The sequence below is a fragment of the Saccopteryx bilineata genome, chromosome 11, assembly GCF_036850765.1.
Source record: "Saccopteryx bilineata isolate mSacBil1 chromosome 11, mSacBil1_pri_phased_curated, whole genome shotgun sequence".
Lineage (NCBI taxonomy): Eukaryota > Metazoa > Chordata > Mammalia > Chiroptera > Emballonuridae > Saccopteryx > Saccopteryx bilineata.
Genome location: NC_089500.1, coordinates 50945468 through 50971261, shown reverse-complemented (window position 1 = coordinate 50971261; position 25794 = coordinate 50945468). Strand labels below are relative to the sequence as shown.

Below are 25794 nucleotides of genomic sequence, written 5' to 3'. Positions count from 1 at the left end.
CCTTTGTTTGGGTTGGGGTGGGAGAGCATGGAGCTCTGGCACGTCTGCTGCTCCGCTTGTATGCCTTCACCCAGCTGCTGGAGCAGCTGCCATGCGCTTCTTCCTGGGAAACCCAGTGCTTTCAAATTCTCTTCACAAGAAAGAGGGAATATAATTTCTTTCTCTAGTTACAGAGACCAAATACCTACCAATTGTAAACTGTCTTGATCTAGTGTGTGCTCGTTTTACCAAGCTTTTTTTTCTTAAAGACTTTATTTATTCAATTTTCAGAGAGGAGAGAGAGAGAGAGAGAGAGAGAGAAGGGGGAGGAACAGGAAGCTTCAACTCCCATACTTGCCTTAACCAGGCAAGGCCAGGGTTTCGAACCGGTGACCACAGTGTTCCAGGTCGACGCTTTATTAAGCTTTTGTTTTAAATGGTCAAGTCAGGAAAAAAAGTATGCTATCTATTATTATAATTATACTCTGTTAATAAATAACAAGTATAATAATCTCTTTTTGGCAAAACCATTAACTCATTTTCTAAAACTTTAAAATCTGAGTTTTAAATTCTGGAACAAAATTTTACATTTGATAGTAATTTTTTATATATATATGAACTATTTTTTTTTTTTCCTTCTCAGAAGTGAGAAGTGGGAGGCAGGCAGACAGACTCCTGCATGCACCCGACCAGGCTCTACCTGACATGCCCACGAGGGGGTGATGCTCTGCCCATCTGGGGTGTTGCCCTGTTGTAACCAGAACCATTCTAGCACCTGAGGCAGAGGCCACAGAGCCATCCTCAGCACCTGGACCAACTTTGCTCCAGTGGAGCCTTAGCTGCAGAAGGGAAAGAGAGAGAGAGAGAAAGGAGAGGGGGAGGGGTGGAGAAGTAGATGGGCACTTCTCCTGTGTGCCCTGACCGGGAATCGAACCTGAGACTTCCACATGCAGGGCCGATGCTCTACCGCTGAGACAACCCGCCAGGACCCTATTCATCTTTTATTCCACTTCAACTGTAATATTTGTAATGCTCTTTCTCAGTCCTCCTATACTAAATATAGACTTTGATTTCATTTCTCCAAGAATGCAGAATTACTTTGTAAGAAATAAACAACAAATGACAGAAAGCGAAAAGTACTTTAAGCTTTACCGACCAGTGTAAACTATACCTGTACAATTTTAAAATCCTGAATAACAAATTCGGTTGATTTCTTTTTTTTTTTGGTCAGTATCAAAATACTAGCTGGGGAGGACTTAATTATAAATGTTATAAACTCTCTGTTTGTGTCATTGATTTCCAGATAATTTAAAGCTAATAAAAAGTACCACAGTTTCTTAAACAGAAACTCGTACCCTTCTTTTCTCCTGCTTTCAGTCTCTTCAGGGTTATTTACTGCTCCCTTTGCTAGGAGAATATACCAGGAGACCCTACGAGATCTTTTATTATTTGATTTTGGTGCTATTAAGAACAGTGTAAAGAGTTTCTTTAAAAGTTTTAGTTTATTTATATTAAATGCGTAGTGTGCAAGAAACATGTTATTTTAAGAAAAGCGTGAACTACACTTGTAGCTTAATTTTAATTGGATTAACACTAATATTCCGTTAAGTGACTTAATACCTGGAAATATTTTTGCCAACTAAAATTTTCCTAAGGTTCATCAGAAAGGACTCTGAAGTAAAACTTTTGCCTTCAAAGTTTTGTTGACAAGTATTCAACAAAGTCCTTTATTATAACATAATAGAACTAAGTTTAGAACTGCTAAACAACCTGCAGCTTTTATTTTTACTTTATTTCTATTTTTTAATTACAGTTGGCACTCAATAATATTCGTTTCAGTAGTTTCAGGTGTACAGCATAGTAACAACCTGGTGCTTTTTTTTAAAGAGAGCAAGAGAGGTTGCTATATCTGTTTCATAAGTCAGACTCAATTGGTGGAAATCAGAGAGCTTTTAACCAGTGGTTTTCAAACACTGGTCCATGGACTACTGCCAGTCCACCAGAAATTTCATGCCGGTCCACAAAAGAGTTAACCATCCTGACATTGTGTGAAGATTATAGAATCTGTCATCTTTGGGTCTGTAATCTTCCTACATCACAGTGATGAACTCTTTCACAGACCAGCATAGGTCCATGGACTGGATGTTAAAAACCACTGCTTTAAACTACACAGGGCTTTGTGTAAGCTGTACATAATGAATCTCTGTCCCTTACTAAAATTGGGCTTTTGGCTTAAATGTAATACAAAAGCTTTGTTTGTCCTTCCAAAGGATGTGTGTGTGTGTGTGTGTGTGCACGCGCGTGTGTGTTTATTCAAAACGTAGACCTACGCATAAATTACCTATTGGAGGGAAGAGACTTTTCATATTAGACAGTGCTGTAACATTTATATAAAGCAAATATATAAAATATGCTACTAATAGAAATGCATAAAATACCAGCAATAGCAACAATGGAAGATTAAGACCACACCATCAGAAAGGAACTCTACTGTTGTTTTTTTAAGCATGAGAGATTGAGAGACAAAAAGACAGGAAGGCAGAGAGATGAGGAGTATCGGCTCATAGTTGCATCACTTTAGTTGTTCATTGATTGCTTCTCGTAGGTGCCTTGACTGGGGAGGCTCAAGCTGAGCCCGTGACCCCTTGCTGAAGCCACCGACCTTGGGCTCAATACAGAGACCTTTGGGCTCAAGCCAGTGACCATGGAGTCATGTCTATGGTCCCACGCTCAAGCCGCTGAGCCCACACTCAAGCAGGATAAGCCTGCGTTGAAGCCGGTGACCTTAGCATCCCAGTTAATACTCTATCCACTGTGGCACCACTGGTCAGGCAGGAACCTCTACTTTTAATCCAACAAAGCAGACTTAATTAGAAATTATATCTGGAAAGTAAGTGCAGAGAACCTAAGATTATTTTTTTCTTCTTTTTTGTATTTTTCTGAAGTTGGAAACGGGGAGGCAGTCAGACAGACTCCCGCATGTACCTGACCAGGATCCACCCGGCACGCCCACCAGGGGGCGATGCTCTGCCCATCTGGGGCGTTGCTCTGTTGCAACCAGAGCCATTCTAGCGCCTGAGGCAGAGGCCACAGAGCCATCCCCAGCACCCGGGCCATCTTTTGCTCCAATGGTGCCTCGGCTGCGGGAGGGGAAGAGAGAGACAGAGGAAGCAGAGGGGGAAGGGTGGAGAAGCAGATGGGCGCTTCTCCTGTGTACCCTGGCCAGGAATCGAACCTGGGACTCCTGCACACCAGGCCAACGCTCTACCACTGAGCCAACTGGCCAGGGCCCAGTTGATATTCTTATATTTCTGGTAATTCCCAGGAGAGTCTGGTGGAAACAAGGGCTTACTTGTTTTGAATCCAGCGACTTACTAGCTCTTTTACTTTGGACAAGTTACTAAACTTTGTGGATTCTTGATTACCTAATATTGAAAGTAGAATATTATCTTAGATTTGTAAGGATTAAATGAAATATATACATAAAGCCTCAGTTTTCTTCTAGCTTTTGAATCATTGTCCCTAAGAGAGGTAAAAATGAATTTCTAACCACATCCTTTCTTTCCACCTCTGTTTATCCCATATTTAAATAGTGATTGTCGTAGGGTATGGTGGGTGACATCAGTCACCTCCACTTTCATATTTTTATTTTAAGAGGGTTATTATTAATCATTTAGTCTTTTTAATTTGCATCATTTAGATGGTGTGGCAGTGGATAGTGTCATTGTTCCTGCCTTTCTCTGTGTTCCTCCTTCACAGAGGGTCTTCGAATGCTTCCTTAAAGGAAGAAGACTGTAAGGAGCCCCTGCTCTTCCACTCTGGGGATCACTACCCCTTGTCTGATGGAGACTGGTCCCCTCTGGACAAGTAAGTATTTTCAAAATTTCTCAGTTTCTTACAGGAAACATAGCTTTTTCTGTTACTGGACAGTAATGATATTTTCAATTTCACACAGTAGAGACATTGAAAGTGTACTTTTAACCGGAATTGGGACTTTTTCTCTTAATAATTACTTTGTTCCTAAACTTGATCTGACTTACTCTCGCCATGTAGCCCACTGTACAGCTGTATAATCAGCATAGAATTTGGCCCTCTGCAATTCTAAAGCTCTGATCTTTCGATGTCAACTACAGGACTAACTGCTGTGGATAACATTGTGAAGAGTGCAGTCCCACTCTGGTCTGTGCTCAAACCCAGTTTCTCTTATGTGGTAATGTTCATGTTTTCCATGGACTTCCTCTCCTGTCAATGACCTTTTTAATTGATTTATTGTAAGAATCAAATGGGATGATTTATAAAAATTTTTCTGGTTGATTTTTTGTTTGTTTGTTTGTTTTCCTTTTTTTATTTTTTATTTTTCTGAAGCTGGAAACAGGGAGAGACAGGGAGACTCCCGCATGCGCCTGACCGGGATCCACCCGGCATGCCCACCGGGGGCGAAGCTCTGCCCACCAGGGGGCGATGCTCTGCCCATCCTGGGCGTCACCATGTTGCGACCAGAGCCACTCTAGCGCCTGAGGCAGAGGCCACAGAGCCATCCCCAGTGCCCGGGCCATCTTTGCTCCAATGGAGCCTTGGCTGTGGGAGGGGAAGAGAGAGACAGAGAGGAAGGAGGGGAGGGGGTGGAGAAGCAAATGGGTGCTTCTCCTGTGTGCCCTGGCCGGGAATCGAACCCGGGTCCTCCGCACGCCAGGCCGACGCTCTACCGCTGAGCCAACCAGCCAGGGCTCTGGTTGATGTTTTTATGACTACTAAAAAACTCAGGAGGAAGAAATAATTGATGCTTTTTTATAGCCTTTATATTTTCAGGATACAGTTGTTATATTCAGATTTACTTTTCGTCTGTTGAGCTCAGCAACACTGAAGTTCCTGACTTTAGAGTCATTCCATTTCTTTGTACTGTGTTTGCAGCCCGTATTCCCCAGCAGCATGTCCAAAGAGCGATTCCGAGCTGGAAGTGAAACCTGCCGAGAGCCTGCTCAGATCCGAGTCCCACATGGAGTGGACGTGGGGCGGGTTCCCAGAGTCCACCAAGGTACACGGGTTTGTTTTCCTACAGAGTATCCGTCCCTGACGGAGCTCATATGAACATAAATGATGGCAGTGCCCTCTTGTGGTCACTTAAGTAAATTCATTGATTTTAAAGAAAGGGAGAGAGCGAAGGAGAGGCAGAAGGAACACCAGTCTGTTCCTGTATGTGCCCTGACCGGGGATTGAACCGGCAACCTCTGTGCTTTGGGGCTATGTTCTAACCAACCGAGCTATCTGGCCAAGGGCACACATAAGTAAATTCAGAGTTAACATTTTTCATGTTTGCACTGTTTACAACACAAGGAACCTAGAATTATTTTCTGTTTCTATTTATTAAATACTGTAATGTTGATTGTTAACTAACATTATAGTAAGGAAAATGTAAAAGATTTCTAAAAGAAACTAAAATTTCCACACTAAAATTTTAGCAGGAATTTGAATTGTGAAAGCTGTTTTGCAGATTCATAATGAAAGAAGAATTAGAAAAATACATATTTTATTTATTCATTTATTGAGAGTTTTATTTTTTGTGTGTGAATTAACCCAACTTTAAGTTTTCTTGTTTTTGTTTTTTTCGTTTACTTTACAGTTGACATACAGTACTGTATTAGTTTCAGGTGCACAGCGTAGCGACTCAGTATTTGTACACTTTACAAAGTGACCACTTTAACTCTAGTAACCATCTGCCCTCACACCTAGTTGGTATGATATTAGTGACTGTTCCCTGCGCTGCACGTTACGTCCCTGTGACTGACCTGTAACCGGCATTCCGTACTTCTTCACTCCCTGCCCCTTTCTGACCGGCGCTCCAGCTGCTCCCCTCGGGCAGCCGTCAGCTGGTTTCCTGTATCTATGAGTTTGCTTCTGTCTCATTTCGGTTTTCTTGTTTTATTTTTTAGGTTCCACATGTAAGTGAAATTATACGGTGTTTGTCTGTCTCTTGAAAGAGAATGTTTAGACCTCTTGTTTTTTAAAAATACACATTTAGCTTATGTATGTGATTGCATTTGAGATTTCACTGCTCACCTTTACTTTTTTTTTTTTAAGTAACATTGGTTGGCCTGACCTGTGGTGGTGCAGTGGATAAAGCGTCTACCTGGAACGCTGAGGTCCCATTTTGAAACCCCGGGATTGCCTGTTTAAGGGACATATGGGAGTTGGTATTTCCTGCTCCTTCCCCCTTTTCTCTCTCCCCTCTCTAAAATGAATAACTAAAATTAGGCCCTGGACTGTTGGCTTAGCAATAGAGCATCAGCCCAGCATGTGGAAGTCCTGGGTTCAATTCCCAGTCAGGGCACAAAAGAGAAGTGACCACTGTTTCTCCATATCTCTCTTTCTCTCTCTCTCTCTCTCTCTCTCTCTCTCTCTCTCTCTCCCCTCCCACCCCCACAGCCGTGACTCAGTGGTTCATGGTTCGAGCAAAGTTGGCCCTGGGCACTGAGGATGGCTCCATGGCCTTGGCCTCAGGCACTATAATAGCTTGGTTGCCAAGCAATGGAGCTGCATCCCAGCTGGGCAGAGCATCACCTGGTAGGGGCTTGCCAAGTGGATCTCAGTCAGGGTGCATGGCATGCGGGAGTCTGTCTCTGCCTCTCTGTCTCTCACTAAATCAAAAAAGTAACATTTGGTTTATAATGTACATTTCAGGTATACATTTTAATTTGACATGTTATATTGCTTTCACAGAGCCTGTAGCATTCAAGTTTTCTCCTTCAAAATGAATATCCTCCTTCTTAGAATATATATATTTCATCTGTTTCCTCAGTCTTTGCCAGTGATGGACACTTCATAGTAGAACAGTTACAAATATTACTTTTATAAAGATGCTATTGGACAAAATGCAGTTACTAGTTTTCCCCACTTTTTAACTATGAAATATTTCACACAAAATGATGTATATTTACTGAATGTGTTGTTTAAATAAAACGAGTACTTCCAACTTAAGAAATAGACTGTAACAAACATCTTTGAAAGTAGTTTAATTTTTAAACAATTCAACTTTTTTTTTCTAGGTCAGCAAAAGAGAGAGATCTGACCATTATCCTAGGACAGCTACGATTACACCATCAGAAAAGACCCATTTTCGGGTAATTCCTAGCGAGGACCACCTCGTAAGTGAAGCCGAGGAGGATGTGTCCATGGGGGAGATGGTCTGTACTATAGTGAAGCCCAAGCCCAGAGCCCTGCATAAGCAGGTGAGCAACGCAGCTCGCACTGCGGGACTCCTCGAGCCTTCCCCGGAGCCTCACCTTTCCTCCACGTTAGATGCTGACCACCTTCCTAACCCGTCGTTAGTGGAGGCCCCCTCAGAATCCAAACCAGCGGCTAAAGTGGACTCGCCATCAAAGAAGAAAGGTAATTGTTGTTTAATCTGACACCAGGTACTCTGCTCAGATGGTGTATGACCAGAGGCTGCTGCCATCGTGGCCGTCAGTTCCCATTGGATTCTGCAGACAGTAAAGAAACAGTGGAGCCAAAAGATGGTGGGCCGTTCCTTTATTGAAGTCTCGCACCGGCCAACGAGCAAACAGGCAGGGAAAACACTTCCCTTTCACTCAGGGCTCCCAAAGCCCTGACACATTCTCCAGTTCCACAACCAGGAGAATCTTCTCCGGTTCCTCCTAGAATCAAAGGCCCCACCAGTCTCAGTGGAGCTCACGAAGCCCCTCAGCTCTGGTTCCCATCTGCACACCTCTCTCTGTAAAACTGGCCTCTTCTTCAGCACTCTGCATTCTCTCCGCTCTCCCTGCAGAACTGCCTGGGCCCACAAAGACCCCTCCTCCAGCAAACATTAGCAACATGGGCCCCTCCCAAGCAGGAATGCAACCCACAATTTGCAATCAACTGCCCCGTTCTGAGGGCAAGCACACACGTGGCTGCCCAGCGCCATTTTTTTAACAATAAAAGTGAGCAAACTCAAAAAATACAAACTTATTTGTCCAACAGATGGTAAATTATTTCAGTGTTTCAGATAATACATGATGTGACCCCGATCAGAACCTGTCACACACTATTGGGATTTCTTGTGTTCTATGGCTTCCCTTTGCAGCCCCGGAGCCACTGGTGGAGCAGGGCTGACTCCTCGCTGCTCACTCCCGACTGCTGCTACTCAGTAGGCCCTGGACAAGCACTGTAGGGGGAAAAAATTAATGAATACATTTAACTAAGTTAATGAGAAAAATTAACCCCTTTAAATGACTAGTCATGTCAATAAAGTGAAGTGGAATCCTAAAACATTATGTTTAAACAAAAAAATTAAAGAAAAAATTTTCACATAAAACATCTGGTAACTAGTTGAGGTCAAATTAAGTGTGTTCTTTTTCCCCCAATAATATGAGATATAGAGATAAATGTACACTAATTGTTAGCATGTATTTTTTTTCATTGATTATTTCCCTCTAAAACAAGGTAGGGTCCCACTCTTGGCTCAGCAGCTCTATATTGCTTTTGGAATATAAGTTTAATAAATCAGAACATTCTTCTATTTAAAGTTATAAAGTTACTAAGTTATTCATTGATACTTGGTATAGTAAGAATCAAAACACTAGCCCTGGAGTCCCGCCCTGCCTGTTTTTTTTAGTGAGAAAGAGACAGGAAGAGAGATGAGAAGCATCAACTCATTTGCAGCACTTTAGTTGTTCATTGATTGCTTTTCATACATACCTTGACTGAGGGGCCTCCAGCCAAGCCGCTGACCCCTTGCTCAAGCCAGCAACTATGGTGTCACCCGTGTTCAAGCTGGCAACCTCAGGGCTTCAAAGCTGGGTCCTCAGCATCTCAGGTTGACCCTCCATCCACTGTTCCACCACCTGGTCAGGCAGCCCTGGACTGTTTTTTAGGGAAATAAAACCTCACCTAAATATAGCCAGGTGGCTACTTCCATTTTTTAGAATTCTAACAGCAGAGGATGGATCATCACAAACTGATTTCATAAATATTCACTACAAGTTTGGACCTTCAGGGTCACTCAGAAATAACGTACTTAAAATAAAAGGATTTGGTGGCCAAGGGTATTTGTGTCCCAGTGTGGTCATCGAGCTGAGGATCCAGCATCACTCGGCACTCTTCTCTTTCATAGATCAGCACTTCTTGCACCAAAAGCTCATAACCATGATTCTGTTCTCAGGAATGGTAAGGGAGGAAGAGCAGTATTGAAGGTGAATGCTTTGTTATATTCTAGGAAATACTACCCCTCGCCCCGCCCCCCATTCTTAGCACATAGTGTAGGAACTAACTCCAGTTAGGAACACTGAGTTGTTTCCACCATTCATTTGGCCTCATTCTTCCCACACCCCCAGCCTTTCATTATGAAAAGTTTGATGTGTATTTGCACGCTTTCTCTCTCTCTCTCGCCCGTGTTCTCTCACTCTCTCCACTGTCTGTCTCACTACTCCCACACATAAAGTTTATCATTTCAAGCCATTTGGAAACAAGTTGCAAGTATTATGTCATTTCACCTTTCTATACTCCAAGATACACTTTTTAAATTGAATTTATTGGAGTGACATTAGTTAATGAAATTATATAGGTTTCAGGTGTACAGTTCTATAATACATCATCTGTATGTTGTATTGTGTTTACCACCTCAAGAAGATACACTTCCTAAGAATAAGAACATTCTCTACCTAACTGTATGTTGGGCAAATGAGTTTGTCAAATTTGTATTTTTTGAGTTGCTCACTTCTATTGTTAGAGCCGGCGGTTGACTGCAAATTGCAGATTGCATTCCTGCTTGTGAGGAACCATTGTTTTGCTAATGTTTGCTACAGGAGAGGTTTTCTCTCCAGGAAGTTTTGAAAAGAGAGAAGCCATATTTTGCAGGAGAGTAGAGGGAATGCAGAGTGCCAAAGAAGAGGCCAGTTTGTGCAGAGAGAGAGAAAGTGTGCAGTTGGGGAACCAGAGCTGAGGGGCTTTTGTGAGCTCCGCTGAGACTGGTGAGGTCTTTGATTCTAGGAGGAACCGGAGAAGATTCTCCTGGTTGTGGAACCGGATAATGTGTCAGGGCTTTGTGAGCGCTGAGTGAATGATGAGGGAAGTGGTTTCCTGTGTGTTTGCTCGTCGGCCTGTGCGAGACTTTAATAAGGGAATGACGCACCATTTCTTGCTTCTTGGCTCCACTGTTTCTTTACTGGCTGCCCAAACCCAGTGGGAACCTGCACCTGCATGCGAAGGGCCACGCAGCAGTGGCCCTGGGCCTTACACCTGCTACTATTGTCATGTTGAGGAATCCATAGTCACATTTTCCAAAATGTACCAAGACTAGCTTGTTAGCTGTTTTTTCCAAACCAAAGTTCACGTTCCATTTTTTATTTTGAATAACCTCACTCTTCCTCCCTCCCTCATACGTAACACACACCACTACCTACACCTTTTTATCCTCTGCATCACTGTTTTTTCAACCGCCAGTGCACCAGAAATTTTGTGCAGGTTTGCCAAAGTTTAACTAACCTGATGTTTTATGAAGATTATAGAGTCTAATCATTGGGGGTTGGGTTGAAATCTTTATACATCAGGGTGGTTAACTCTTTTGCAGACTGGCAGTTGAAACACACCACTCTACACTCACAATATTGACCTTTTGAAGAGCCAAGTCAGTCGTCTGGTATGCTTTATTACATTCCGGATGTAGGACTTTTTTTCAAGGTGACATCCCCATATTTTCTTCAACTAGAAGTTAGCTCTAATAGAAATGTAATGTGCATATATAATTTTAAGTCTTCTCACAAATTAAAGTAGTAAAAAATAAACAAGTAAAATTAAGTTTAATAATATATTTAAGCCAGTAAAGCCACACTGTATTGCCATTTTATCATGTAATCAATGTAAAAATTATTGAGATTTTGCATTGTTATAAAGTAAGTTCTCAGTAGCCTCATGTGGCTGGTGACTTCTATAGTGTGCAGTACGAGTCAAAAGGTTTAGTTAGATTTGGCTTACATATTCTTTTACTTTTGAATTGAAGATTACTTTATAGGATATATTGGGTACTTCTAATTGCAGTGTCTCATAATGTCTCACTATTAGTGATGCTAAATGTAATCACTTGTTTAAGGTATTGTCTGCCAAATTTATTCATTGTAAAGGGTTTTTGTGCTTTTGCAATTAGAAGGTAATACTTTGGCACCATATGAATATCTATTCCTCAATAACATTTCTTTTATGCTTTTAGAATAATGGCTTCTTTCTTGCTGCCAGTAATTTCATCAAGTCTGGCCTTGCTTAATTATACTACAAATATACAAAATCTTTATTATCAAATATTATTTTTAGGGGACAGGATTATTCATATAACAGCAAAAGAAAGAATGAGTAAAAATGAGTAAATAGACATGTTTATTGAGCAACTATTATGTGTGTAACTGTTATGTGTGTAACACTGGCATGGATGATTGAGGACCAACACAAATGAAAAGGTTATTTGATACTTAAAAATGACGCCCAATTCAAATCATGGTCAGTGTTACTGTTTACAAACCTTTGTGTGGGGTCTTTTGCAGAGTTGTAAATGAAGAATAACGAATTTCTTATCTTTGATGTGTTTTTCTTATAAAAACAGGTGTCCACAAGAGAAGCCAACACCAGGGACCTGATGATATTTACCTAGATGACTTAAAGGCTCTAGAACCTGAAGTTGCAGCTCTCTATTTCCCTAAAAGGTAGTGTATTCCTTGTATAGTGAAGGGTGAACAGCTCTGAAATACTCTGGCTATTTCTAGGGCAAAACGTTTTGTCTAAGAGAAAGGAACAAAATGATGATGTCATTTAGCTACATTAGATGATTGCTTCAAATTAGAAGATTCAGAAATTGTGAGTGTGTTGTTCCTACTGTAGTAATTTGAGGTGAATAACTACCTTTTTGTGAAGACATTTTCAGTGTAACAAGCTGTTAAACCCACATAAGGTATGGATATTGCTCCAGTTAGCACCATTAACAATGCAAACTCAGCGTGCCTCAGGAAGTTCATTAGCATTTGTCTCATTCCTTATGTGTTTTAAAGGTACTGTATCTCTATTGGAAAACATTTTACAAAGAATGCCTTCAGTCCCTCAATGAGTCTGAGCTGCCCGCCTTGTCTTAACTCGAGCCTGGGTCTGGTGAGGCACCATTGCAGCTGGCCTGTGCCCCCACATTCCTAGGGCAGCGGCCTCTTGGCACTCTTCCTTCCTCTTCCTCACGGTTTCCCCCTAAATACTCTGAAAGCTCCTCTAGGGTCTGCTTGTACTCTTCTCCCAAGTTCATTTTCGTTCTTAGGGAACTCCGTTTCAATATACCGTATGACTACAAAGAAACAGTGTTCCCTGTGGAAGTGTGGTTTGAATACTCAGTACTGAACCATAGGCACACGTGAACACTTAAATGAATTATTGGAAAACGTTAAGTTTTTATCTGAACTAGAAAGATGGGATTGATGTGAAGTACTTAGTTTTTACAGATATTTTTGGAAGATGCTTACACTCCTTCCTACTAGCTCTCTAAATTTGTCTCAAATATTCACTTCGTTTGAAGTAGTAGTTGGGTTTTTAAGGTGAGAGAACTGAAATTGGTCCATTTTTTAAATAAGAAAGTTAAAATGTAAACTGTCTTAGAATTGTCACTTTCTTTCAGATTTATCAGTTCTCAATCATTTACTTACATCAGGATTCCTAAGAGATTTCTTTGTTCCCTTTTAAAAAATGGGGAAAGTGACTAAAGCACTGAGACCCTACTTTGCCCCGTTGTAATTTTACTGTTTAGGATCATTGCCTGTTCATCAGGTAAGTTTCTTACCTCATGAACGAATTATTTCTTGAGACATTTCATGCATACTTAAAGATAGTGAACTGTTGTAATGCTTATAAGCACGTATTCTGTTATGATTATGTTCATTGTTATCTCGACTGAGTATCCAGTATTTGTAATTAAACTTGAAATCACATCACTCTTGTGGATTTAGCAACATGCTGAGTCAGATGATGTCTTCCCTGTATGTCATGGTTGCATTGGTTAGAGAGACACTAGCTGCTCTGATAAAACTCAAGACCCCAGTGGCTTACAATAGAAGTTTATTTCTTGTTCGTGTAATAATACAGTTGACTCTTCAACAATATGGTAGTTTAGGGGTGCCATCCCCCCCATGCAGTTGAAAATCCACATATAACTTTTGACTCCTCCAAAACTTACCTGCAGTCATCCGTCCACAGGGAATTGGTTCTGGGATCTATCGCAGATGCCAAAATCCACAGATACTCAAGTCCCTTGTATAAAATGCTGTAGAACAATGCCTATAGTCAGCCCTCCACATCCCCAGAAAATGCTGTTTTTAATCCATGGTTGGTTGCCGTGGACCAGCGCGGCTCGTAATTCTGGGTCTTGAGTGAGAACGGTGCAAGATTAAGAAAAAGGGATGGGATCGGGAAGCCTCTTCAATGCTGATGGCAATATCCCAGTGCCCCATAGCCCGAGTTTGCTTTATTATATAGACATATGCAAATCAAGGAAGTCCTTGATACATAGTTAGACATCGAGGCAAAAACAGGAACTCTCCCAAGGCATAAACAGGAATCCCCCACCATGCATAAGTGAAACCAACCAACATCTGAACAAAGAGTAAGAGGAAGGGCATGTAAATTGCTTTCAGCAAGCAAGTGAAGTGGGTGCAAATACTCAGCATCATAGCCAATATGGAGGTGGAGGGGGGGGGAACTTAGCCTTTTGCTAAGCCTCAAATCTACAAAGGCTTTTTGCCATTTGTTGTGGACCATTTACGGTCCACAACAGTTGGTTGAAATCATCAATGTGAAACACAGAAATAACAGAGGGCTGACAATGTATTGATGGGAAAAAATCCACGTACATCTGCAGAGTTCAAACCCATGTGTGTTCAAGGGTCAACTGTACTCCCAACAGTGGGGTGTTTGCTGGGAGGCCTTGCCCACAAGGATTCAGGAGCACAAACCCTCTATCTTGAGTTTCCACCATCCCCTTAGGGCCACAATGGGGAAAGGAGAGAGGGTCACCTGCGGTAGTTTTCAGGGGCCAGGCTTGGGAAGGGCACAGCCTACTCTTTCTGTCCGCATCAACTCAAGTCATTTGGTAACGTTCTAACTATAGTGGGACCCTACCTGTGAGCCCAGGATAAAGAGGAAACGAGTGCTTGTGAATACATAGCACGTTCTAGTTAATTTCAGTATTGTGATATGGCTGTGTATTGCTATTAAGACAGAACATTGCCAGAAACCTAAATCTTTTGTTGATTCAAATACAAAACTAGAGCTTTTGAAACTGCTTTCTAGTTTTGACATAGCTATGTTCTGCTGCCATCTACTGATCAAATTTGAGATTTTTTTCCTGAAGATCTTTTTTTTTTTTTTTTTTTTTAATAAATTTTTATTAATGGTAATGGGATGACATTAATAAATCAGGGTACATATATTCAAAGAAAACATGTCTAGGTTATTTTGTCATCAAATTATGTTGCAAACCCCTCGCCCAAAGTCAGATTGTCCTCCGTCACCCTCTATCTAGTTCTCTGTGCCCCTCCCCCTCCCCCTAACTCTCTCCCTCCCTCCCTCCCATGTCCTCCCTCCCCCCCCACCCTTGGTAACCACCACACTCTTGTCCATGTCTCTTAGTCTCATTTTTATGTTCCACCAATGTATGGAATCATGTATTTCTTGTTTTTTTCTGATTTGCTTATTTCACTCCTTATAATGTTATCAAGATCCCACCATTTTGCTGTAAATGATCTGATGTCATCATTTCTTATGGCTGAGTAGTATTCCATAGTGTATATGTGCCACATCTTCTTTATCCAGTCTTCTATTGAAGGGCTTTTTGGTTGTTTCCATGTCTTGGCCACTGTGAACAGTGCTGCAATGAACATGGGGCTACATGTGTCTTCACGTATCAATGTTTCTGAGGTTTTGGGGTATATACCCAGTAGAGGGATTGCTGGGTCATAAGGTAGTTCTATTTGCAGTTTTTTGAGGAACCACCATACTTTCCTCCATAATGGTTGTACTACTTTACAGTCCCACCAACAGTGAATGAGGGTTCCTTTTTCTCCACAGCCTCTCCAACATTTGCTATTACCCGTCTTGTTGATAATAGCTAATCTAACAGGGGTGAGGTGGTATCTCATTGTAGTTTTGATTTGCATTTCTCTAATAACTAATGAAGCTGAGCATCTTTTCATATATCTGTTGGCCATTTGTATCTCTTCCTGGGAGAAGTGTCTGTTCATGTCCTCTTCCCATTTTTTTATTGGATTGTTTGTTTGTTTGTTGTTGAGTTTTATGAGTTCTTTGTAAATTTTGGATATTAGGCCCTTATCTGAGCTGTCATTTGAAAATATCAGTTCCCATATAGTTGGCTGTCTGTTTATTTTGATATCAGTTTCTCTTGCTGAGCAAAAACTTTTAATTCTGATGTAGTCCCATTCATTTATCTTTGCCTTCACTTCTCTTGCCATTGGAGTCAAGTTCATAAAATGTTCTTTAAAACCCAGGTCCATGATTTTAGTACCTATGTCTTCTTCTATGTACTTTATTGTTTCAGGTCTTATATTTAGGTCTTTGATCCATTTTGAATTAATTTTAGTACACGGGGACAGGCTGTAGTCGAGTTTCATTCTTTTGCATGTGGCTTTCCAGTTTTCCCAACACCATTTGTTGAAGAGGCTTTCTTTTCTCCATTGTGTGTTGTTGGCCCCTTTATCAAAGATTATTTGACCATATATATGTGGTTTTATTTCTGGGCTTTCTATTCTGTTCCATTGGTCTGAGTGTCTATTTTTCTGCCAATACCATGCTGTTTTGATTATCGTGGCCCTATAATATAGTTTAAAGTCAGGTATTGTAATGCCCCCAGCTTCATTCTTTTTCCTTAGGATTGTTTTGGCTATTCGGGGTTTTTTATAGTTCCATATAAATCTGATGATTTTTTGTTCCATTTCTTTAAAAAATCTCATAGGGATTTTGATGGGAATTGCATTAAATTTGTATATTGCTTTGGGTAATATGGCCATTTTGATTATATTTATTCTTCCTATCCAAGAACAAGGAATATTTTTCCATCTCATTGTATCTTTTTCGATTTCCCTTAACAATGCTTTGTAATTTTCATTATATAGGTCCTTTACGTTCTTTGTTATGTTTATTCCTAGGTATTTTATTTTTTTTGTTGCAATCGTGAAGGGGATTATTTTTTTGAGTTCGTTTTCTAATATTTCATTGTTGGCATATAGAAAGGCTATGGACTTTTGTATGTTAATTTTGTATCCTGCGACCTTACTGTATTGGTTTATTGTTTCTAATAATCTTTTTGTGGAGTCCTTCGGGTTTTCGATGTATAGGATCATATCATCAGCAAAAAGTGATAGCTTTACTTCTTCTTTTCCGATATGGATGCCTTTTATTTCTTTGTCTTGTCTGATTGCTCTGGCCAGAACTTCTAGCACCACGTTGAATAAGAGTGGAGAGAGTGGACAACCCTGTCTTGTTCCTGATTTAAGGTAGAAAGTCCTCAGTTTTATGCCGTTTAATAGGATGTTGGCTGATGGTTTATCATATATGGCCTTTATCATGTTGAGATATTTTCCTTCTATACCCATTTTGTTGAGAGTCTTAAACATAAAATTGTGTTGTATTTTATCAAAAGCCTTTTCTGCATCTATTGATAAGATCATGTGGTTTTTGTTCTTTGTTTTGTTGATATGGTGTATTACGTTAACCGTTTTGCGTATGTTGAACCATCCTTGAGATTCTGGGATGAATCCCACTTGATCATGATGTATTATTTTTTTAATATGTTGTTGTATTCGGTTTGCCAGTATTTTGTTTAGTATTTTAGCATCTGTATTCATTAGAGATATTGGTCTGTAGTTTTCTTTCTTTGTGCCATCCTTGCCAGGTTTTGGTATGAGGGTTATGTTGGCCTCATAAAATGTGTTTGGAAGTATTGCTTCTTCTTCAATTTTTTGGAAGACTTTGAGTAGAATAGGAACCAAGTCTTCTTTGAATGTTTGATAGAATTCACTAGTATAACCGTCTGGGCCTGGACTTTTATTTTTGGGGAGATTTTTAATAGTTTTTTCTATTTCCTCCCTGCTGATTGGTCTGTTTAGGCTTTCTGCTTCTTCATGACTCAGTCTAGGAAGGTTGTATTATTCTAGGAATTTATCCATTTCTTCTAGGTTGTTGTATTTGGTGGCATATAATTTTTCATAGTATTCTACAATAATTCTTTGTATTTCTATGATGTCTGTGGTGATCTCTCCTCTTTCATTTTGGATTTTATTTATTTGAGTCCTGTGTCTTTTTTCCTTGGTGAGTCTTGCCAAGGGTTTGTCAATTTTGTTGATCTTTTCAAAGAACCAGCTCCTTGTTTTATTGATTTTTTCTATAGTTTTTCTGTGCTCTATTTCATTTATTTCTGCTCTGATTTTTATTATCTCCTTTCTTCGGCTGGTTTTGGGTTGTCTTTGTTCTTCTTTTTCTAGTTCCTTAAGGTGTGAAGTTAAGTGGTTTACTTCGGCTCTCTCTTGTTTGTTCATATAGGCCTGAAGTGATATGAACTTTCCTCTTATTACTGCTTTTGCTGCATCCCAGAGATTCTGATATGTCGTATTTTCATTTTCATTTGTCTGTATATATCTTTTGATTTCTGCACTTATTTCTTCTTTGACCCATTCATTTTTTAGAAGTATGTTGTTTAGTTTCCACATTTTTGTGGGTTTTTCCCCCTCTTTTTTGCAGTTGAATTCTAGTTTCAAGGCTTTATGATCAGAAAATATGCTTGGTACAATTTCAATTTTTCTAAATTTGCTGATATTGTCTTTGTGGCCCAACATATGGTCAATTCTTGAGAATGTTCCATGTACACTAGAGAAAAATGTATACTCTGTCGCTTTGGGATGAAGTGTCCTGTAGATGTCTATCATATCCAGGTGTTCTAGTATTTCGTTTAAGGCCACTATATCTTTATTGATTCTCTGTTTGGATGACCGATCTAGAGCCATCAGCGGTGTATTGAGGTCTCCAAGTATGATTGTATTTTTGTTAGTTTTTGTTTTAAGGTCAATAAGTAGCTGTCTTATATATTTTGGTGCTCCTTGGTTTGGTGCATATATATTAAGGATTGTTATGTCTTCTTGATTCAACTTCCCCTTAATCATTATGAAATGACCATTTTTATCTCTGAGTACTTTTTCTGTCTTGTAGTCAGCATTATTAGATATGAGTATTGCTACACCTGCTTTTTTTTGGGTGTTGTTTGCTTGGAGTATTGTTTTCCAGCCTTTCACTTTGAATTTGTTTTTATCCTTGTTGCTTAGATGTGTTTCTTGTAGGCAGCATATAGTTGGATTTTCTTTTTTAATCCATTCTGCTACTCTGTGTCTTTTTATTGGTAAGTTTAATCCATTTACATTTAGTGTAATTATTGACACTTGTGGGTTCCCTATTGCCATTTTATAAATTGCTTTCTGTTAGTTTTGTATCTAGTTTGATTCTTCTCTTTTGTTTTTCTATCATTTGTTTTTGTTTGTTTGTGTTCCATACTTCTTTCCTCTGTTGCTACCTTTTTTAAGTCAAGTGTTTTTGCGGTGGTTTTTTTAAGGGTGGTTACCATTAAGTAATGAAAAGGGTACCTACCATATTCATTGTAGTACCCTATCTTATAAGTATTTCTGCACTTCATCATCCTTTGCTACTGTTAATCTCCATCCTCTCCCCCCTTTTTTTCCTTTGTTGTCACAGTTTAAGTTTGGTTTTATTGTGTTCTTGGTGGAGCTGTTACTTGTGGTGTTGTTTTCTTTTGTTCTTTGAATCTGGTTGGAAAACCCCCCTTAGTATTTCCTGGAGTGGGGGCTTTCTGTTGATAAATTCTCTCATCTTTTCTGTATTTGTGAATGTTTTTATATCTCCTTCATACTTGAAGGATAGCTTTGATGGGTATAGTATTCTTGGCTGAAAGTTCCTCTCTTTCAGGGCTTTAAATATTGGGGTCCACTCTCTTCTAGCTTGTAGAGTTTCTGCTGAGGAATCTGATGATAATCTAACAGGCCTTCCTTTATATGTTGTACTCTTCTTTTCCCTGGCTGCCTTGAGAATTTTTTCTTTGTCATTGGTTTGTGTCATCTTTATTATGATGTGCCTTGGAGTGGGTTTGTTGGGGTTAAGAAAACTTGGTGTTCTGTTTGCTTCTTGAATTTGAGGCTTTAGTTCCTTCCACAGGCTTGGGAAGTTCTCGTCTATTATTTGTTTGAGTATATTCTCCATTCCATTTTCTTTCTCTTCTCCCTCTGATATACCTATTATTCTTATGTTATTCTTTCTGATGGAGTCAGACAATTCCTGTAGGGCTTTCTCATTTTTTATTATTCTTGAGTCTCTTTTTTCTTCTCTCTGTTGTGCCTCAAGTTGTTTGTCTTCTATTTCACTAATCCTATCTTCAATCTGGGCTGTTCTGTTAGCTAAGCTTGTTACCTCGTTTTTCAGCTCGTGAATTGAGTTTTTCATTTCTGTTTGATTTGTTTTTATAGTTTCAATTTCCTTGGTAATATATTCTTTGTGTTCATTGAGTTGTTTTCTGATCTCCCTATATTGCCTTTCTGTGTTTTCTTGTATATCTCTGAGTATTTTTAAGATTTCTATTTTAAATTCTCTGTCATTTAGCTCCAAGGCTTCCAATATGTTAAGTCTTTTCTCCATAGATTTTTCCACATCTATTTGTGTTACCTCTCTTTCTTTTGTATCCATAATATTCGATTTCCTCTTTCTTATCGGCATCTGAGGGTGGTCTTCTTGATAGCACGCGGGCGCACTCCCTGGCGGCTTGAATGAGAGTAGCTGCGGTAGCTTCCTCCACACCCTCGTCTCTCAGATTCAAGTGATAACAGTCCTTTTGCTTTCAGTTTGTGTGGAACTCGGGAATGCTCCGAGGATATATTTTTCTGTTTCTAGTTGATAAATTTGTTGTGATTTAGGGGAGAGCTGTTGGACGCGCTTCTCACGGCGCCATTTCCGTGACGTCACTCATGAAGATCTTAAAGTACATTGGATTGCCTATGTATGATCACATACATTAAATATATTGGCTTTCTGAATAAAGAATTTGAAAATTCTAGAACAATAAATATATTATCCATCCAAAGGGTGTAGATCAATTAAACATTCATGACTAAGAAGCTTAAGAAGCCGTTTCCTAGTTCTTTTTCTCACCTTTGTGCTCCATTACAGTATCCCTTAGAGCAGGCATCCCCAAACTACGGCCCGCGGGCCGCATGTGGCCCCCTGAGGCCATTTATCCGGCCCCCCGCCACACTCCCGGAAGGGGCACCTCTTTCATTGGTGGTCAGTGAGAGGAGCACTGTATGTGGCGGCCCTCCAGCGGTCTGAGGGACAGTGAACTGGCCCACTGTGTAAAAAGTTTGGGGACCTCTGCCTTAGAGTCACCCTCTGAAACCTGGCTCCTGGGCCTTACCATCTAGAACAGTGAAAATACTGCATGGCCTCCTGTTTATTTCTGACCCTCAGTAAGAACAGTGTATTTTTAGTTTTATTTCTTAATACCTTTCTTTTTGTGGTGGATCTAGCCTGCTTCATTTCTTTGTTCTGTTTTGTAGAGTAGCAGATGAATTTAGAAAATGCTTATTGGACTACAGTAATTTTCTACAGAATGTAGTGTATGGCAGTGGTCCCCAACCCCTGGGCCACAGACTGGTACTAGTCCGTGGGCCATTTGGTACCAGTCCACAGAGAAAGAATAAATAACTTACATTATTTCCGTTTTATTTATATTTCAGTCTGAACGATGTTTTATTTTTTTTAAATGACCAGATTCCCTTTGTTACATCTGTCTAAGACTCACTCTTGACGCTTGTCTCGGTCACGTGATACATTTATCCGTCCCACCCTAAAGGCCAGTCGGTGAAAATATTTTCTGACATTAAACCGGTCCATGGCCCAAAAAAGGTTGGGGAGCACTGGTGTATAGTACATAACTTTTTCCAGGAAGTTAGGATCAAAAGGGTTTCCAAACATCAGATTTGTCTTAATTACCCTGTCATTTTCATCATGGAAATACAAGTAAATGCTTAAAATTCTTTTAATCCTTTAATTAAAATCAGGAAGGCTGTAGCTGAAATGTTTATGTTGTTGTGAATAACTTACAGTGAATTTTTGACATTTACTGCATTTACAGTTAATTCCTCAGTAGTGCTAATAGGTTATTTTTAATGTCATTATGACATGAATCTAAGCACTACCTAAGAAAATCTATGTCTGATTGCAGATCAATTTATTGCTTTTTAAAGGGTTTTTTATTTGATTAGAGCCCTCAGAGAACCATGTAGTAAGGTAGGAATACAAGAAATTCTAATAAAGCAAACCCTTTTCTCCCTGTCCCCTACCCACAGTGACTCAGACCCTGGCTCCAGGCAGTGGCCCGAGTCGGACACGCTCTCTGGCTCCCAGTCCCCACAGTCTGTGGGAAGTGCAGCCGCTGACAGTGGCACTGAGTGCCTCTCAGACTCTGCCATGGACTTGCCGGACGTCACCCTCTCCCTTTGTGGGGGCCTCAGTGAGAATGGAGAAATTTCTAAAGGTACGCTGGGCACTTGTGCCCTGTCCTCACTTTGCAACAGAAGCTGGTCATCACTAGGTTGAAAACCGGCTATTGAACCGTATCAGGGTATTAAGTTTTGAAATGATCTTGTGCAGGTAACAGGTGACACCTTTTAGTGTAAGACCCTTAGCCCATCACTTAGGTACCTCCGGTGGGTGACATCACCCATCAGTGGCGAGGCTAGGGAGGTGCCTTGTAGGCTGTGAGCTCACACTGAGAAGGGGGGAGGTATTGGGCTCTCTGTGTGCTGATGGCAGGGCCAGCGCAGGCTGTGTCAGTTTCCTCTTCTGTAAAGTGGAAGTACCTGTGGGCCTGGGGCCTGCTTCCCTTCTGGAAAGCACTGGGCCTTAGGTATGACAATTAGGCCCCAAGTGGTCAAAAATGGACTGTTCATTGAGTATAAATGGTCTTTCTGACAGAAAGTAGAAGGGGTTGCTTCCTTTCTCAGCCTTGAGACTCAGCCCAGGAGAGTCAAGTTGCTCAGGAGAAAGGAAGAAGCTGAGCAGAGGTGGTTCAGACACTTCTGGTGTGAGTTGAACACCCACGTGCATCTGTCCCAAGTTCTTCAGCCTTTTTGTTCTTCCTTTGTAAACTAAACTCTTCTTAATATTTTCTCAATTTTGTTGGTGGCCTTGGATTGATTTTTCTCTGAGGAAAGATCTTTCCATGACTAGCATCATCTTTTGCTTTCTCGTGCCCTCAGAGCATCTGAAAGCTTGCTTGCGGCAGACTGGGTGCCCCTGAGTCAGAGAACTATGTTAGCCTAAATATTTTTACTTTTAGGTTCACAGGGTACTCATTATGCCTCTTCTTCTTCATTTCTTAATTCCTTTTTTTTTTTTGCAAAAAGTTAAGTGTCTTATGGCCAGTGGTTCCTTCCAGGGACAAAATTAAGTAGTAGGTCACATTCTTTTTCTTTCTCTCTCTCTCTCTCTCTCTCTCTCTTTTGTGAGAGGAGGGGTGATAGAGAGAGAGACTCTGCATATGCCCCTACTAATATCCACAGGGCAATGCCCGTCTAGGGCCAATGCATGAATCAACTGAGCTATCTTCAGCTCCTGAGGCTGTCACTCAAGCCAGCCACACCACTGGCTGCCAGAGGGGAAGAGAGAGAGAAGGGGGAGTGGGGGGGGAGCAGATGGTTGCTTCTCCTGTGTGCCTTAACTTGGGGAGTGAACCCAGGATGTCCGCATGCTGGGCCAGTGCTCTATCCATCCACCTGGTCGTGGCCATCACATTCTTATAATCTTTATAAGACTTCACTTAAAAATATGTAGGAGGTGAAAAATGGTAATTTTACAATTTATGTAAACTATAAAATTTACCCTTTCGAAAGGTAGATTTTGTTATGAGAGGAGGCAGAAATGGCGAGTAAAGGTAAATAGTGCACAGATTACCAGAAGGAGAATTTTGTTTGTTAGCCTAGATATTCTAGAGTGCAGGTTTAAGGACGGTATAAAAATCCATACAGAAACTTCATTCATTCTGCAGCAACTGGGGTATGTTTCTTGACAGACCCAAAGCCAAATTTTCAGGTGTTTTTTGCTCCAAGCAGTTGTAAAATGTCTTATTTCTTCTAATGTAGCTTGCCTTTCAAGCTGTAAAAGCCCCATGAATATTCCTCAGTTATGCAGTTACCCGCCAGTAAAGAGTTTCTCCCTTTGATAAGAATGAAATGTACAGTTTCCATTAGTCAGAGAGGAGAGTGTGTGTGTGTGTGTACGTGTACTCTTTGCTGGCCACATCTGTGATCAATTTTCCTAGAAGTCTCTGGTATATCTCTTTCTTCTATTTTCTTGTTTTTAACCAAGGGAGAAGTGGTAGAAGAAGGAGAAAAGATAGAAAAGATGTGTTTTTTCTTGTCCTGGGGAAAAACAAGTGTCTGACTTTTGACTTTTTTTTTACAGAGACAGAGAGAGTGTCAGAGAGAGGGTTAGACAGGGACAGACAGACAGGAATGGAGAGAGATGAGAAGCATCAAATCATTAGTTTTTCGTTGTGACACCTTAGTTGTTCATTGATTGCTTTCTCATATGTGCCTTGACCGTGGAGCTACAGCAGACAGAGTGACCCCTTGCTTGAGCCAGTGACCTTGGGTCCAAGCTTCTGAGCTTTGCTCTAACCAGATGAGCCCGCACTCAAGCTGGCGACCTCAGGGTCTCGAACCTGGGTCCTCCACATCCCAGTCCGACACTCTATCCACTGCGCCACCACCTGGTCAGGCGTGTCTGACTTTTTTTAGTGCTGTAATCCTTTCAGTGCAGAGTATTATGATCGCATTTGGGAATTTATATAACCTCTAACCAAATTAATTATTATTTTAAATTGCAGAAAAATTTATGGAGCATATCATTACTTATCATGAATTTGCAGAAAACCCTGGGCTTATTGACAATCCTAACCTTGTAATACGGATATATAACCGGTAAATATTTTTGTTTTTGTAATTGTTAAATGCTCTTGCAGGGTTTTTTTCCCAAGCGCTCTTTTTAACTATTGTTTTTCTGGCTATAAAATATGTCATTTTGTATAAATGAGCTAATGGACAATAACTTTGCCATGAAAGTGAAGCTTCAGCTTTATTTTTAAGTGAGCTCTTAAAATATTATTTTGTTTGGTAGATTTTACTGCTTCTCTATTCAGAGTAGTTTGGCCTGAAGCAAACATTAATCACGTGACAAAAAAATTTAGCTATTCACTTCTACTGAAAAGAATAAGGAATTTTATCTCTTCTTCCTCTTTTCCTACCCCCTCCTCTCTCACTCCTCAGTCTGTATAATGGTTTTTTAAAATTTTTGTTTCTTGCAGTTACTATAACTGGGCTTTGGCCGCTCCCATGATCCTCAGCTTGCAAGTATTCCAGAAGAGTTTGCCTAAGGTGAGATCGTCTGCCCTCTGTTGCCCTTTCACAAGTATCCTCAGCATATAGTACTTAGAAAAGTCCATATGTGTGTATTTCTAAACTCGGTACTTTTCAGAGTTTTATTTAATACTATAAAAGATTCAAAAAGAGTTCTGTCCCCACTCAAATGATCTCATGCCCAAAATCTAGGGAATTATCTGGGCCGCCACATCTTTGTCGTTTTTACCAGTTACTGATTGTGTGTGAAAGTGGAGAGATTCTACTAACTGCTAAATACAGAATCAGTAAAAAGATTTCCTCTCACTAATATGGAAAGAAGAAGCAAGAAGAGGTGATGTGGCCACCAGAAGTATGGCATCATGTGATTAGGTCAAATAGTTATGTAGAACCTGAAGGTGGCTTTGAATCCGTTCTGCAAGAAGCCATCATTGGCCTGATTGGTCCTGATAACTGAGGGGAGCCGCATGTCCCAGGGGTACAGACATGAGGGCACCCCGCTGCCGGCCCCTGAGGGGCTGCTCCTACGCAGGCTGACCCCTCTGTCTCATCCCCAGAGCTGCCAGGAGAGAGGACACTGTTCATCTTTCCGGGGTTAAAAGCTTCAGAGGAGTCTGGGAGGGCGGAGCTCGGTGCTCAGATTGCTGGACTAACCCAAGTGGATTGTTTCTAGGCCACAGTTGAGTCCTGGGTCAAAGATAAGATGCCAAAGAAATCTGGTCGCTGGTGGTTCTGGCGTAAGAGAGAGAGCATGACCAAACAGGTAAGCGGCCTGGAGGCATCCTCGCCGTGAACTGAAAAGATGGGAATCTTTCATTTATTCAGAAAAATAATGCCAAACACAAAAACGTCCACTCGGGCCATCCAATACACTTTTACAGTGAGAGTCGCCATGTTTAACAGTTGCTGTGTGCAGGTACTGTGTTAGGTTCTTTATATCATATGTGTTGCCTCACCTTTACCCATGTGTCCAGGGGAGGATGCTGGGCCACGGAGCAGCGAAGTGCCTGGCTGCTGAGGGGCGGAGCTAGGGTTCGACCTTGTGCTCTCCCACTTCCGGTGTCACCTGCCAGCTGGAGCTGTGACGTGACGGGCTGGCTCCCTGCCCCACGGGAGGGACAGCACCCACCACTCTGCCCCGCAGCCCCGGGACCTCTGCCGGGGCCTAATGAGTGTGGACTGTTTGCATCCTAATTTGTGACTTGAAATGGTACTCTTCAAGTTATTTTCTTCTGACTTTGTAGTGACAACTTTTGTGTAGCAGCATGTGACTTCTGTCTCAGGTTTCTATTTGACTCAAACTAGGGAAAGCCTGTTT

General features: G+C 40.8%; 1 protein-coding gene across 2 annotated transcripts in view; it reads left to right on the top strand.

Moving 5' to 3' along the window:
• Nucleotides 1–25794, top strand: part of LPIN2 (lipin 2) — a 96325-nt gene that overhangs the window by 60358 nt on the left and 10173 nt on the right. For both annotated transcript variants that reach the window (XM_066247574.1, XM_066247573.1), the window contains exons 5-12: nucleotides 3739–3846; nucleotides 4891–5014; nucleotides 7023–7365; nucleotides 11567–11666; nucleotides 21408–21595; nucleotides 23948–24041; nucleotides 24425–24494; nucleotides 25150–25239. In XM_066247574.1, the coding sequence (XP_066103671.1) occupies nucleotides 3739–3846; nucleotides 4891–5014; nucleotides 7023–7365; nucleotides 11567–11666; nucleotides 21408–21595; nucleotides 23948–24041; nucleotides 24425–24494; nucleotides 25150–25239 (1117 nt within the window). The remainder of the gene's footprint in view (nucleotides 1–3738; nucleotides 3847–4890; nucleotides 5015–7022; nucleotides 7366–11566; nucleotides 11667–21407; nucleotides 21596–23947; nucleotides 24042–24424; nucleotides 24495–25149; nucleotides 25240–25794) is intronic.